The sequence below is a fragment of the Stegostoma tigrinum genome, chromosome 13 (genome assembly GCF_030684315.1).
Source record: "Stegostoma tigrinum isolate sSteTig4 chromosome 13, sSteTig4.hap1, whole genome shotgun sequence".
Classification (NCBI taxonomy): domain Eukaryota; kingdom Metazoa; phylum Chordata; class Chondrichthyes; order Orectolobiformes; family Stegostomatidae; genus Stegostoma; species Stegostoma tigrinum.
The window spans coordinates 52,326,904-52,340,489 of record NC_081366.1 but is presented as its reverse complement, the minus strand read 5'-3'; the positions used below and the strand labels follow the sequence as shown (position 1 = coordinate 52,340,489).

Here is a 13,586-nt window from a genome sequence, read left to right as displayed (position 1 = left end):
TATTAAAAATCCTCACCATATGTAATATTAACTATGTCATTGATCATTACAGTTAATCCTGTGAGGCAGAAATAACACCAGATGACTTGTAAAGCTTCACCTATATCCAGCAGTTCACAAACACATTGTCCATTGGCTGAACAAAGTCCTGAAGCTGCTTCCCTCATACTTGATACTAAAAAAGTGCACATCATCATCTTGTACACATTGCTCCCTTTCTTGAATAATGTATTACCAGTTTGTTTCTTCTTCATTTTATGATTGTTTAATAAAAGGGAGCATTACAAACTGATGGAAGCATTTGCAACATCTGATGCTCCCTCATTAAATAACAACGGAATTTTATGCCAGTATAGGCACTATGAAAAGAATAGAATAGCTAACTTTAAAATCGGATTGTAGTATCATGCAATGCTACCCTTTCTACTTCCATTCTTGTCCATACAGGTGATGCAAAGTGAACATATATTTACACAAGTGATAATCCATTTACAATTAAATTTCATTTGTGCCTCCAATGTGCCCTCAAAGTTTTCTTTTTTCCTTTACCTTCTACTAGGTCCAGAACAGTGGCAGCTCACTTTTATACTTGATGTGTAAACCCCTGTGTTTGGAGGGATTTTATGAGTTTTCAAATATCAATTCAAAATATCAAAATATGCTAACCTCTAGAGACCTAACTTTCTGATTTTCCTTCCTTCTCCTGCAACTGAGGATTCCTTTTACAGTAGTTGATCTGGCCCTTGACTGTGCCTGCCCCTTTATCCTTACTGTTACTATTAACCCTTCCCCTCTCTCCCAGAAGGACAGCTGGGTTCCTCTTCAGCAAATGCAGGAAGTAAAAACACATACACTTTTTATCTCTTTCCTTTCACCATCGGGGCCATCGTCATTCCTTCTAGGTGAAAATATGACTTACGTGCAATTCTTTCAAATTAGCTGCGAATGATGTGATTTCCTCTATTTATAGGTGATCAAATGCAGATTAATTGAACAGCTCCATTTAGTCAGCAAGCACAGTCTGAGCTATTGGTTGTCTGCTGGGTTAATTCTTTGTTCCAATTCCATGCTGACTGCCTTGACCCTGACCTCCTATATTGTACCAGTGAAACTCATCCTTGATGAGGCATCGTAAAGCCTTCTGGGCTCAGCACCACATTTAATAATTACAGATGATAACCATTTCCTTATATCTTCAGAAAGCAGCTGTTGGTAATGATTCTGTTATCACCATTTACATCTTCTCTGGATCCATCCTTTGTTTCTCGACTTGTCTGATGACCTTTTGCTTTGCACCATTCTATCTTTTGACATTTATTCTGTCCCGTCACCCACTCTCAGTTTTTCCCTGTAGCTCTTCCTCTTTCCCCTTTCTGTATATCTGCACTTGCTTAAAGCCTGGTACATGTCTAACTTTTTCCAGTTCTGATGGAAAATGGGCTCAGTAGTTAGCACCTTTTTCTGATGAAGGGTCTAGGCCTGAAACTTCAGCTTTTGTGCTCCTAAGATGCTGCTCGGCCTGCTGTGTACATCCAGCTCCACACTTTCTTATTTCAGTAGTTAGCACTGCTGCCTCACAAACCCAGGGATCTAGGTTCGATTCCAACCTTGGTAGGCTGTCCTCGTTCTCCCTGTGTCTGTGTGGCTTTCCACCAGGTGCTCCAGTTTCTTCCCACTGTCCGATGATGTGCAGGTTATGTGGATTGGCCGTACTAAGTTGCCCAGGAATGTGCAGGCTAAGTGGATTACCCATAACAAATGCAGTGTTACAGGGTTAGGGTCGGGGGTGAGTCTGGGTGAGATGCTTTTTGGAAGAGCAGTGTGAACCTGATGGACTGAATGGCCTGCTTCAGCACTTTCGAAATTCTATGTGCAGTTTAGTTGATCAACCATGCTAAATTGTCCATAGTGTCTAGGAGGATTAGCGAAGGTAAATGTGGGGTTACAGGGATAGGACAGGGGGCTGGGCCTCGGTCTAGATGGGGTGGTCTTTACAGAATTGGTGCAGACTCAATGGGATGAATGGCCTCTCTCCACACTGTAGGGATTCTGCTCTATGCTAAAATCATCATCCTGAAACTTTACCTTTCTTTCGGCCCACAGATGCTGCATGACATGGTAAATATTTCTGGTATTTCCAGGTTCCCATTAGGAAAGGACATTTTGGCTGATTGGTACCAGAGTCACAGTAAGAAGGGGGGGTTGGGAGAGTGGGTTTCATTGACCTATACTCTCTGCTTATCAGAAATGTCACTATATTACAACTTCATCAAATTCATACGCTCTGACATTATAAAGGTAGTGACACAGACAAAGGCAGAGTGTTATTGAAAATATCCATAGGCTGCATCCAAATGTAAGTATAGGGAATGCCCATTGGAAAGCTCCACTGCTCATCCCAATAGACATTTCAGGATCTGAAGGAGGTTCTCAAAGTCCTGTCTACCTTTTAGTCAAGACAAATAATGCACCTGAAAAAAATAGAGTCTATCCCCTCTTAAAGAGGCAAATTACTGGCTGTTTTATAAGGAGATTGATAGTTGCATAGGAGAACTCCTTTTAAATTTTGTTGTCAAGACTGCAATTTCCTAGGTGAGCCATAACTTCGTCATGGGGACCGTTCATATGTTGTTTCAAAAATAGAGCAAATCTACTTGAGGCTGAGATCATGGGAATTCCTAATGTAGCAAGTTCTTCCTTTTGTAACAAGGGTCTGGTTTGGATTGCACAGGTGCTGCGTATTCACAGTCATCTGAAATCTTGAAAGTAATGTTGGGGTTGAGGTTAAACAAAACTGAATTATAAGCACAGCTAATATTTGGTCATATGACAACAGTTACAATAATGAATATGCTGGAAATATTAATGGATCCAAGTTATAGAAGGTAGATCTAGTACTAACCACAGCATGGAATGTCCTCTTCTGTTGAAGATGTCTGTTCTTCGGAAGCTTGCTTCTTCTTAGCCAAACTTATGATGCGTGTGATCTTCCTCCCTGCAGCCTTGCTAACTGTGCCTTTCAGTTCGGCTAAGCCACTTCTCTTCCCTTTCACTGGATGATGATAAATAATAAAAGTAAGTCACATTGATGTATATGTCTTACATAAAAAGAAAGCTGCAATCTTGCTTGTGGAATGCTAAGGAGGGCTTTTGCAAGACAGAATAGTTATTCAACAGATCATGTCATTCTTCAGACTATGACATATACATATTTCTTAGAAAAAAGTAACATGCACATGTCTTTTATGTCTATAACAAAGCCTGGCTTGTGTCAAGCAAATGTTACTACTTTAAAGTGAAATAATAATTTGTGTATTTTATCTGGCTAATGTAAACAATGAACAGTTTGAAGATTTCAATATGGTATTTAAAATACATCAGGCTTACAACTAGGGAGGTGACGATATGTTAAAGGAGATTAATGAATTTTGGGGTGTCTAATTTGAAATGAACAAAGAGGACAGAATGTTTACAAGATTCCTGACAGAAACACAGAGTGGAATTTAATGTTCTCCCTGATTGTGTGCTTTGCGGTGGAGAGGCCTTTAATCAAACAGCAGAGTGATGGGTGGGGATTCCAACTCTTTCTTGCTAATGTGCCAATTAAGCTTGTGGCAGGATTGCCAGTGGATGACCTGGCTGCGCCACCACCAAATGAGGCCCTTAAGTAGTATTCAGCCAGCAGTATACAAACCGAAAGAACTGTGGGCAGTGTAAATCAGAAACAAAAACAGAAATTGCTGGAAAAGCTTAGCAGGTCTGGCAGCATCTGTGAAGAGAAATCAGAGTTAATGTTTTGGGTCTGTTTTGAGGAAGAGTCACTAGACCTGAAATGTTAATTCTGATCTCTCTTCAGATACTGCCAGACCTGCTGAGCTTTTCCAGCAATTTTTGGTTTTGTTTCAACGAGCATGACTAGTGATGCTGGGAACTGTGAAGTAAGGTCAAGGGGTTCAGGGTGGTTCAGACCTTGGTTAAAGGCACTCAGCACCCAAATGAGGGACTTGGCATCGGAAAGGGGCAAGTTGAGAGCCACCTGTTTTCTCTGGTTGATGATATCCACCCTTGAAATCCTAGGACACCACCTCCCTGTCATCACTGAGCTGTGCCCGGGTCTATGGTGACCCTAGGCCTCGGCTGGGTGTAGTATCAGCAGCTGCACCAACTCCATGCTGGCATTGCCGGGCGGTGACGAGCTACTGGTCTCTGCTTGGCTGGAAGTCCATTTCTGGGGACTTTGATCTCTGGGAATGTTCACTGTAATCCAGCAAATCACCTGATTGCCGCTTACTTTGGCACAGTCTTCCAAAAAGAAGCACTCCAGGGCTCTCACCAGCTCTCCAGTCGGTATCTCCGACACATCATTTCAGTTAAATACCACCCTTAAAATTCTATTTTATTCGGAAGCCGCATTTGATAGCCTGAATGCATCTGTTTGCTGAAAATGTCTTTTACTTTGTTATCCATTAAATATGTGAAATACACAATGTGAAACTGATGAAAATCCTCTCCTAAGTATTAATTCTGATCTAATAACTCAACAGCAAAACTATCAATAAATAGCGATCTACTTATTTTCATTTTATAACATGTCAATTTTTCTTAACATACTCTTTCTCTGATTGCTCTTGGCATTGAGCTTTTTTTTTATGAATATACCTTAAGGATACAAATAGTTCTCCAAATTAGAGCCCTAGCCATTTCATGGCTTAGGCTGATGGTGCAACTGATGTCTTCTCTAGAACTCAGCTCCATTAATGCAAGCTTTCGCTTCCGTACAACTCAGTTTTTCAATGGCCAATTCCTTCATCCTCTAGTCAGACTATCAAGTGACCTGACCAATTTCTAGCCATTTATGGTCAGATTTCAAAAGCAAATGGTGGCCAGGTTTGTCTTGCCAGTTCACCCTATCCCATCATTGGGATCTCACCCATTTTTGTAGAGGCTGGTTTGGGGTCAGTTTACTGCCTCCAGACAGCTTGTCAATTGAGGATGATTGGGGCTGTTTATGGGCCACAGCAGCATTGTCCTTGCATGATCCTGACCAGCCAACTGTGGCCTTTTTAAAAACTGGCCTCTTCTTCAGAGACTGCCTCCACATTGAGTTGGCCTCTCTTTCTTCATCACAATCTCACAGCTCACACCTTGGCCAATGAGACTGTAAGTAGGTTGGTGCTTCCCATCAGTCTCCGGCTTCAGGGTCTAACTATCATACATAAGCGGTCAGAGAATTCACTTGCTGTCATCAATTGGCTCGAGCCCTTTAATAATCCAGATGGTCATGTTTGTAACATACTGAACAAGGTTAGAATCTAGAACTGAATTGGCAGCCAGGTTGCTCGCTCAGATTTGAAAGTCCCAGCTTTATTGGCCTTCTTGATTCTGGCAAACATAAAGAAAAAGATGGGAAGCTCTCAAACCTTCAAATAATGAAATAAAGCCTTCAAAGCCAAGATCTCCTTTACCAGTTCCCATAGATTTATGATATGAGGATATAACAGAATGAAAAATGCCTAAACAAAAAGTAAATTGATACAAAATTAAATAGACATTAACAGAAAAAGACTTTCCAGAATGGAAAGCAGAATGCGGCATCTATATCCCTAATGTCAGGGGTGTGTTTGTCCCTGCATTGTCACCTCTCACTTTTGTGCCATTAGTTGGCTCAAGGAATGTCATGTGCCTCATCTGTATCTGACAGCTCCCTTAGCCCAATAGTGCCACCAAGCATGGGGTTTCTGCTGGGGATGAACCCAGTCGCCAACAACACACTGATGGGAGTCAGACATGAAGGAAAGTATTGCGGAATTGAAGGGAATATTGCTGGGACCAGGTTGACAGTAACCAGTGAGGGATGTGAGGTGCGTGGATAGGGCTGTTAATGAAAAGGGCAGGAGACAGGCCATGAGTTAAGGTCGCTCCTAAAGGAGGTGTCCCGCCTTTGCGCCTGATCATCAGCCTGAACAGTAAGACAGTGATCAGAGATATTGGGAACTGCAGATGCTGGAGAATCCAAGATAACAAAGTGTGGGGCTGGATGAACACAGCAGGCCAAGCAGCATCTTAGGAGCACAAAAGCTACATAGCAGGCCAAGCAGCACCTTAGAAGCTCCTAAGATGCTGCTTGTCCTTCTGTGTTCATCCAGCCCCACACTTTGTTATCTTGAACAGTAAGACTGTGAGGTTGTACACTTTGTGAGTGGCCTCTTGTGCTAAGGGTTAAATGTCAGTGGCTGCAGGATGAAACTCTTATGTGGCTTTAATTGGCCATTTACAGACCTCTTGTGAGTAGGCCTCCCAAAACTCTCCCCATGCCAGTAAGACCATGAGTGGGTTTGGTAGTAGGTGATAAGAAATGTGCCGACAGCATGCACAAATCTTACAGCCACCACCATGTACCAGTGTGTCCCAAAGAAGTCTGTTAAATCCAGGCCAAGCATACCATCATTTAGCTGCAGGATCTTGAATTTCATTCTAATGAAATATCTTGCTATCAATTATAGAGTGCTTACTGTAAACACACAATGATCTGGTGTGTTCTTTGTCTGGCTGCCTTGCAGTGAAGAAAATATCACTGGTTGCATAAAAAAATTCTAGTCGTGTATACTACGATAAAATCTGTCGACGTTGATCCATCTCATTTAAAAAACTATCCTCAATCAGTAATTTAACCATTTCCCTTAGGAGATAAGTTATGGTAACTGGCTCCTGAGAGATTTGGGGAAGCATTTCTTAGCACCTAACCTAATGCAATTAGGTTTGTCCTTTCATTGATGAGTAGGCTTTCAGAACTAGAATTGAGCACAAGCTTCTCCCTCGTGAAAGCAAACTCTCTCCTAATTAAAGCTAATCTCCTCAGATGCCTGTTCCTTTAGGTTTGTCACATGCTCAAGATTTCAGTAGTCATACACAGAATTGAACTTGTTTTCTGGCTTTTTTGAAGTTATTAACATTTCAGAAATAAAGCAAGTTTCAGAAAGATTTGCAACATTCCTTGCAGTGTCGTTAGAATTTTTTAAACGTAGGGGGGATTCTTTCTTTTCTTGGCTAAGCGTCAGTTTTGTCAGATTTGTTGGACGGTTTCTTGCTGCAAGGTCTGACAAGTTCGCTTGCCATATTTTTTCCAATGCGCCTCATTTAACTACCTACCCCAATCCTATGGTGATAGCAAGTATTGTAGATGCTGGAGTCAGAGATAATGCAGTGTGGAGCTGGAGGAACACAGCAGGCCAGGTAGCATCAGAGGAGCAAGAAAGCTGGTGTTTCTGGTTGGTACCCTTCTTCAGAAATAGGGAGCGGGAAGGGAGCTCAGAAATAAATAGAGAGGAGGGGTGGGGCTAGGGGCGGTAGGTGGGATGGTGTTAGGTGAGCAGAGATAATGGGAACTGCAGATGCTGGAGAATCCAAGATAACAAAGTGTGAAGCTGGATAAACACAGCAGGCCAAGCAGCATCTCAGGAACACAAAAGCTGACGTTTCGGGCCTAGCCCCTTCATCAGCTCTGATGAAGGGTCTAGGCCCGTAACGTCAGCTTTTGTGCTCCTGAGATGCTGCTTGGCCTGCTGTGTTCATCCAGCTTCACACTTTGTTATCTTGGTGTTAGGTGAGTGCAGGTAGGCAGAGATGGGGATTGGTCAGTGAGATAGGAGGAATTGATGGGTAAGAGAGAAAATGGACAGTTTGTGTCAGGTCAAGGAGGCGGAGATGAAAGGGAGGGTTGGACTTGGGATGAGGCCAGGGACGGGGAGATTTTAAAACTTTTCCCACACCCCTGGCCTCATTCCATGTCCAATATGAATGCCAACATCTTTTTGTTACTCTGAAGTTTCCCTCCTATTTTATAGTTTCCAGCATGCTGACAGATCTTCAGAAGATTTGTCTTGTTGTTTCTGCTGACATAAGAATTCAGGAGGAGAGTAGGAACTACAGATGCTGGAGAATCCGAGATAACAAGGTATAGAGGTGATGAACGCAGCAGGTCAAGCAGCATCAGAGGAGCAGGAAAGCTGACGTTTCAGGCCTAGACCCTTTTCAATGTTGTGTTCGAACTGTGCTCAAAGCTACATTTCAAAAGCCTGATATGAAAGCTGCCAATTTTCTGTGTCTTATATACTTTGCTTAGAATAGCTCTCCAGTGTGATTGCATTACTGATATTTTTGTGTGCAGGGCTCATACATGTTGAATGTCTGCAGATCAGCCCTATTGATATCAGCCCTTTGTCTGTGATAAGCATTATCACTTGAATATTCAAATATTAAGTTGATATGCGCCTTTCAGTTTAGATAACAGCTAACCCCTGAGGTTCATTGCACTTTTAATGTAATTTGTATTTTTTTTATTAGTCATTCATGGAATGTGGGCGTCGCTGGCTAGACCAACATTTACTACCCATCCCTAATTGCCCAAAGGGCAGTTAAGAGTCAACCACATTGCTGTGGGTCTGGAGTCACACGTCAGCCAGACCAGATAAGGATGGCAGATTTCCTTCCTTTAAAGGACATTAGTGAACCAGCTGGGTTTTTCCTGACAATCAGCAATGGTTTCACAGTCACCTTTACAGGCTTAATTCCAGATTATCAATGAATTCAAATTCCGCCATCTGCCATGGTACCCATAGTATATAATAGTAAACAATGATTTGATTTTAATCTATTCAAATTATAAATTGAATTTATAAACAGTTAGAATCTGTATACAAGTAGCTTTCTAATACTTAGGCTCACTTGTATTAAATTATCATGTTCATATTTTAATCTCACTGCTTTATTTATTTAGAATCAAAATAAACATCTATCTCTTTGAAACCCTAAAAGTATTTCTCACCTGCAAGTTTTATCCTATCAGATTTGAGCAGAAGATTTATTAATTTGAATAACATTATTGCATTCAAACTGATAGAAAAAGGAACAAAAACAGAAGTTGCTGGAAACGTTCAGCAGGTCTGGCAGCATTGTGAAGAAAAATCAGAGTTAGTGTTTTGGGTCTGGTGACCCTTCCTCAGAATTGGGTTTTCTTCACAGTTGCTGCCAGACCTGCTGAGTTTTGCCAACAACTTCTGTTTTGTTCCTAGTTTACACCTTCCACAGTTCCTTCAGTTTTTATATTGATAGAAAGTGGACCTTCTTGGTTTAAGTATACGAGCATACAGATACATGAGAAAGGATGGTTAAAGACAAGTTGACTGTCACATGGTCTAACTTCTCGAAGTATTATCCTACTTAATCATGCAGCATGGGAGAGGCAAATCGATCAAATTAAGAAGACACAACCTTAGCGATTTGCCTACAACCTGCAAAGCGATATTTTAATTCTTATTTTGAAACACCTCATTCATATTGATGGCATATTAGTAAAGTTACTTTCAGAGTTTGCTTCAGAAAGGACTGATACAACTGGAAACCAAGGTATTGAAAATAATTGCTTACTTTGCCATGTTATGACTTACCATGTTCTCTACCTTCTCTGCCATTAAGTGGCGATCCATTCTCCCCTATCACTACACTCTCAGCATCTGAGGCCTGTTTTTCATTTGACAATCTCTGTAGAAAGGCACGGAAACCAAGATTAATCTTTTGTTTTTACAATACCAGGAAGTCTTACTCTTGTTTCCCAGACATTTGCCTCGAGGTGCATAATGTGAATGGTATGCCAGCATGAACAGCAATTCTCACAATGAAGCTGAAATTCTCATCTTTGCTAACTTCGATAAAAATGTAGTGGGATATTATTCTTTATGTTTGTTTAGTTTATCATGAAAATTAGTGAGGTTAAATATTTTGATTTCAATATTTAATATGCTTTGAAAGGAATCTTCTTGATGGTTTTTCTTATAGATGCTATCCGTAAGTTTTATATTCTGTTCATAAACCATCTGAAGATTTCTATTTAGCAAATTCTTTATCTTCTGTAAATTTATGGCCCATTTGTGTTCAAAATTTGCTTCAGCACTATGCAAATATGTGTCGATGTAATCACTCATATTCACCTTTCTGGGGAACGGCACATGCAGCAGATGACTTTTGCTGGCAGTATTTTTTAACATTACCTCATAGTTAGCATTGTGAGCAATGATTTAGTAATTTAAGATTTAATGGAAACAGCTGTTGAAGTCTTATCTTCTGGGTACTGATTGGTACTGTGACAGCAATGAGAAAGTTCTGGTCAAAGCTGATGTTAAAACGAAAGCTTAACAGCCTTATTGACCCTATTTACATGAAGTCATTACATAGCCAAAATCTACTGCCAACTCATTCACTGAGATGCAGTAACATAATGTGATTTATTTACTACTTAGCTAATAGACCTGTATAAATGAACACGAATTAAAAAGGTGACAACAGATTTGATGAAAGAAATATCTGCTCCTACTTATATCATACTAACAAATCTTCAAACTTTCTTACAGTGCATAAGAATAATTCCATTGAAGCAAAGGTTAATCATTGTATCTTGTCTTTGTACAGTCACATACATCAAGGAATTGTAACTGTTGATGCAGTAAATCCATTGTCAAAATAAAATTAACCAAAACCAGATAAATGTGAATAGATGCTCTTTCTATTCATTAGAAAGAATAAAGAAAGCAACATATTGGACTATGTTCAGATGTTCCAATTATTTTAGTTTTCTGTGGTCATCATTATTAGTTAAATATATTTTCCCTAAAAAAATTAAGTATTTATTTCATCTTCACTCATCGTGTTTCAAATGTGCTGGTGTGGTTTTCCAATTAAGAAAGTTGAGAAAATGATCAATTCTCTGATTTCTGCCAATACATGGAATGGCAGGAATACACCCAAGAGCTTTTGTTTTCTATCCTCTTTATTTTTCCCTTGTTCTATGAAGGTGACAAATTACACTGTTGCAACAGATTCACTGCCACCAGGAGCTCTTGAATATTTTGTCCATTTGGCTCTTAACTACATAAGATCTGCATCTAAAACAGTATCAGTAGCAATTCAAACATAAAGCCAAGCCTGACTTCTTTTCTTTGTTTTTCTTATGTCCAGAAGTGTTATCACACACACCCGAATAGCTTTCTTTCAACCACCAACCCACCCGTGGTATTTTTCACCTATTATCCACCTATTAAATCACTTGTGTTTTCAATTAATCGAATTATATGCAAAGGGGAACACAGACCACCAAAAGTGAAGCATGGTAGGGAGAGAGGGAGGAAGGGGCTCAATAAAAATTGAGCTGGATCAGGAAAATCAAGCCTGACTTTTTTTTTCCTAAATTAGAGATATTATTATCCACCTTTCAAGCAGGTGGGACTTGAATTCAGGCCTTCTGGCCCAGAGGTAGGGACACTACCAGTGTACCACAAGACCCCTCAAAAACAAAAACAACCCTGACTTGGTATTTTAACCAGAATATGTGGTTAATGCTGCATATATTTTCAAATCAAACTGTTCAGAGATGTTATTAGACACTGCTGGCGAAGGTTAGACTTGAACACAGACTCCCGAGCTCAGAGATAGGGATGCTACCACTGCAGCACACAAAAAAAACAAGCCTGACTCTACCCTTTGCTTAATTCCTCACATATGTACTTTCCAACAGGAGTGTTTGGAAAACAAATCAAGAGCAATAATAATAGTTGACCTTTTTATCCCTCAAACTTGACTGAAATAACATATCTTTATGCACATCAGGTGCAAGATGGATATCTCAGAATGTTTTATACCACATGATGCATCCTTACAGACTCATTTGGGCACTTTATCAGCCCAGGCCTTCCAATGGGCAGATGTGATGTGGAGATCTTCACCTGACAAAGGAGCAGTACTCTGAAAGCTTGTAATCTGAAATAAACTTGTTGGACCAAAACTTGGTGTCATCTGATTTCTGACAATGACCAGATAGGCATTTCTGGATGGCTGTTACATTCTGGGCAATGGCAATAAGAATCCCTGAAGCAGCAGAGTTTGAGGCAACTGCCCAAGAAGTGCTTTACAAATTGTGAAGCAACATAAGCAACCTTTGCAGCAAAGTTGTGTGCTTCTTCTGCTACATCTACTATCAACATATTCCGGTCTACTTTTAACTAATATTTCCAGAGTGAAATAGATCTGAACTTTAATTGTGTATCATTAGGTGTAAAAAAGTTCATTGAAATTCAAATCTACCATGCATTTACCTTTTCCAATTCTAATTTTGGTAGAAGTGGTGATGTTGATCCCTCAGGTCCTCTGCACTGACTGCATATTTCCCTAATTATCTAGAAAAATAAAAGCAAAACACATGAAACATGGAAAATCAGCAGTCCGTTTTACATCTCACACGCATTTAACTTCCACTGAAATCAAACAAAAGTTTCTCTCAAAGTACAGTCACTGACGTTGAGGCACTTACTGGAAGTAAATATAGCATAAAATCAATCTCTCTTGCTGTTTAAATTACGATAGTATATTAACTGAAATTAGTGAGGGCCAATTTGGTGTACAAAGTAAAGCTCAGAACAGAACTTTGAGAATGTAGAGAGGAAAGAGCAAATAAACGGCTAAAGGGGTCAAAGTATCAAACTTCTAGACTAGGGAGAAGTTAGTGAGTATACTATTAAAATGTTAGCATTTTGGTAGTGAGGCAATGGAACTACGCATTCGACCGAGTTTAGAAAGCTATATGTTTTTGACTTATATTCAAACCATATTTGCACAAGTTGTGGATTTATGTAACAGTCAAGATGGCATTTTCATTCACTTTTCTTTTGGTGACCCAGGTCAATAGACTGTCTATGGTCAGATCAGCTGAGGTTATGTCTGGACTTGTCGTTCCGCTTTAAGCGTTTCTCAAAAGATTTAACACTGAAATCCATGTGTGAAACAATGCAAGGAAACAGCAGTACAATTTCACAGTCAAGTATACAGGCCTAGTGTGGGATCAAACTATCTTGATGAGGAGATAAGGTTTTCATGACTGAAAAAATCCAATACTCTGATTCCCTCTGAGAAACTGTGAACGATCAGCAGGAAAACGGAATGGAAAATTCAAAAGGATCAGATATCAGACAAAAGTAGTTAGGAGTATGATCCACACCAATAAAAACAAAATTCACTCCAGAAGGGTATCTATTTTCTTTCTCAGCTTCCCTAAGCGATAATTCAAGACTGACGTAAACAAAATCTAATACATACAATCCTTTAACTTGCTTCAGCATTCTGAAGATGATCCATGGAAATTTTGAGAGATTTAGATTAAACATGGCAGTGCACTCACACGTGCAAGTTACATGGTTATTCTTTTGACCCTTTTCTTTTAGTTCCTTTATTGTAATTGCTAATACCATTAGACAGTGCTTATATTCTTAGTCATCAAAGAAGAGTCACAAGGACAATTTATTTGAATTAGAATTAGTTTGTTGTCTATAGTTTCAATTAAAAGAATATGATTTCTTCAAAAGACTCCCTGAGGTTACGGCATAAAATACTGTACATACAGGGTAACAGAATCAATCTTCTACTTATATTTAAAGGTGATCTAATTTAATTTGAAATCCTTGAATTAAGATGTCACAAATAATATCTTGTTACACAATACTATGATTTATTTTATTATAAACGACCCCTTCCTTCATGTTCTA

The 13,586-nt window shown here is 39.7% G+C and overlaps 1 protein-coding gene across 2 annotated transcripts in view; it reads right to left on the bottom strand.

Moving 5' to 3' along the window:
- afap1l1a (actin filament associated protein 1-like 1a) overlaps window positions 1-13,586 on the bottom strand; it is a 195,505-nt gene that overhangs the window by 38,714 nt on the left and 143,205 nt on the right. For both annotated transcript variants that reach the window (XM_048543076.2, XM_048543075.2), the window contains exons 9-11: window positions 12,144-12,224; window positions 9,447-9,540; window positions 2,903-3,052 (exon numbers count right to left, since the gene is read on the bottom strand). In XM_048543076.2, the coding sequence (XP_048399033.1) occupies window positions 2,903-3,052; window positions 9,447-9,540; window positions 12,144-12,224 (325 nt within the window). The remainder of the gene's footprint in view (window positions 1-2,902; window positions 3,053-9,446; window positions 9,541-12,143; window positions 12,225-13,586) is intronic.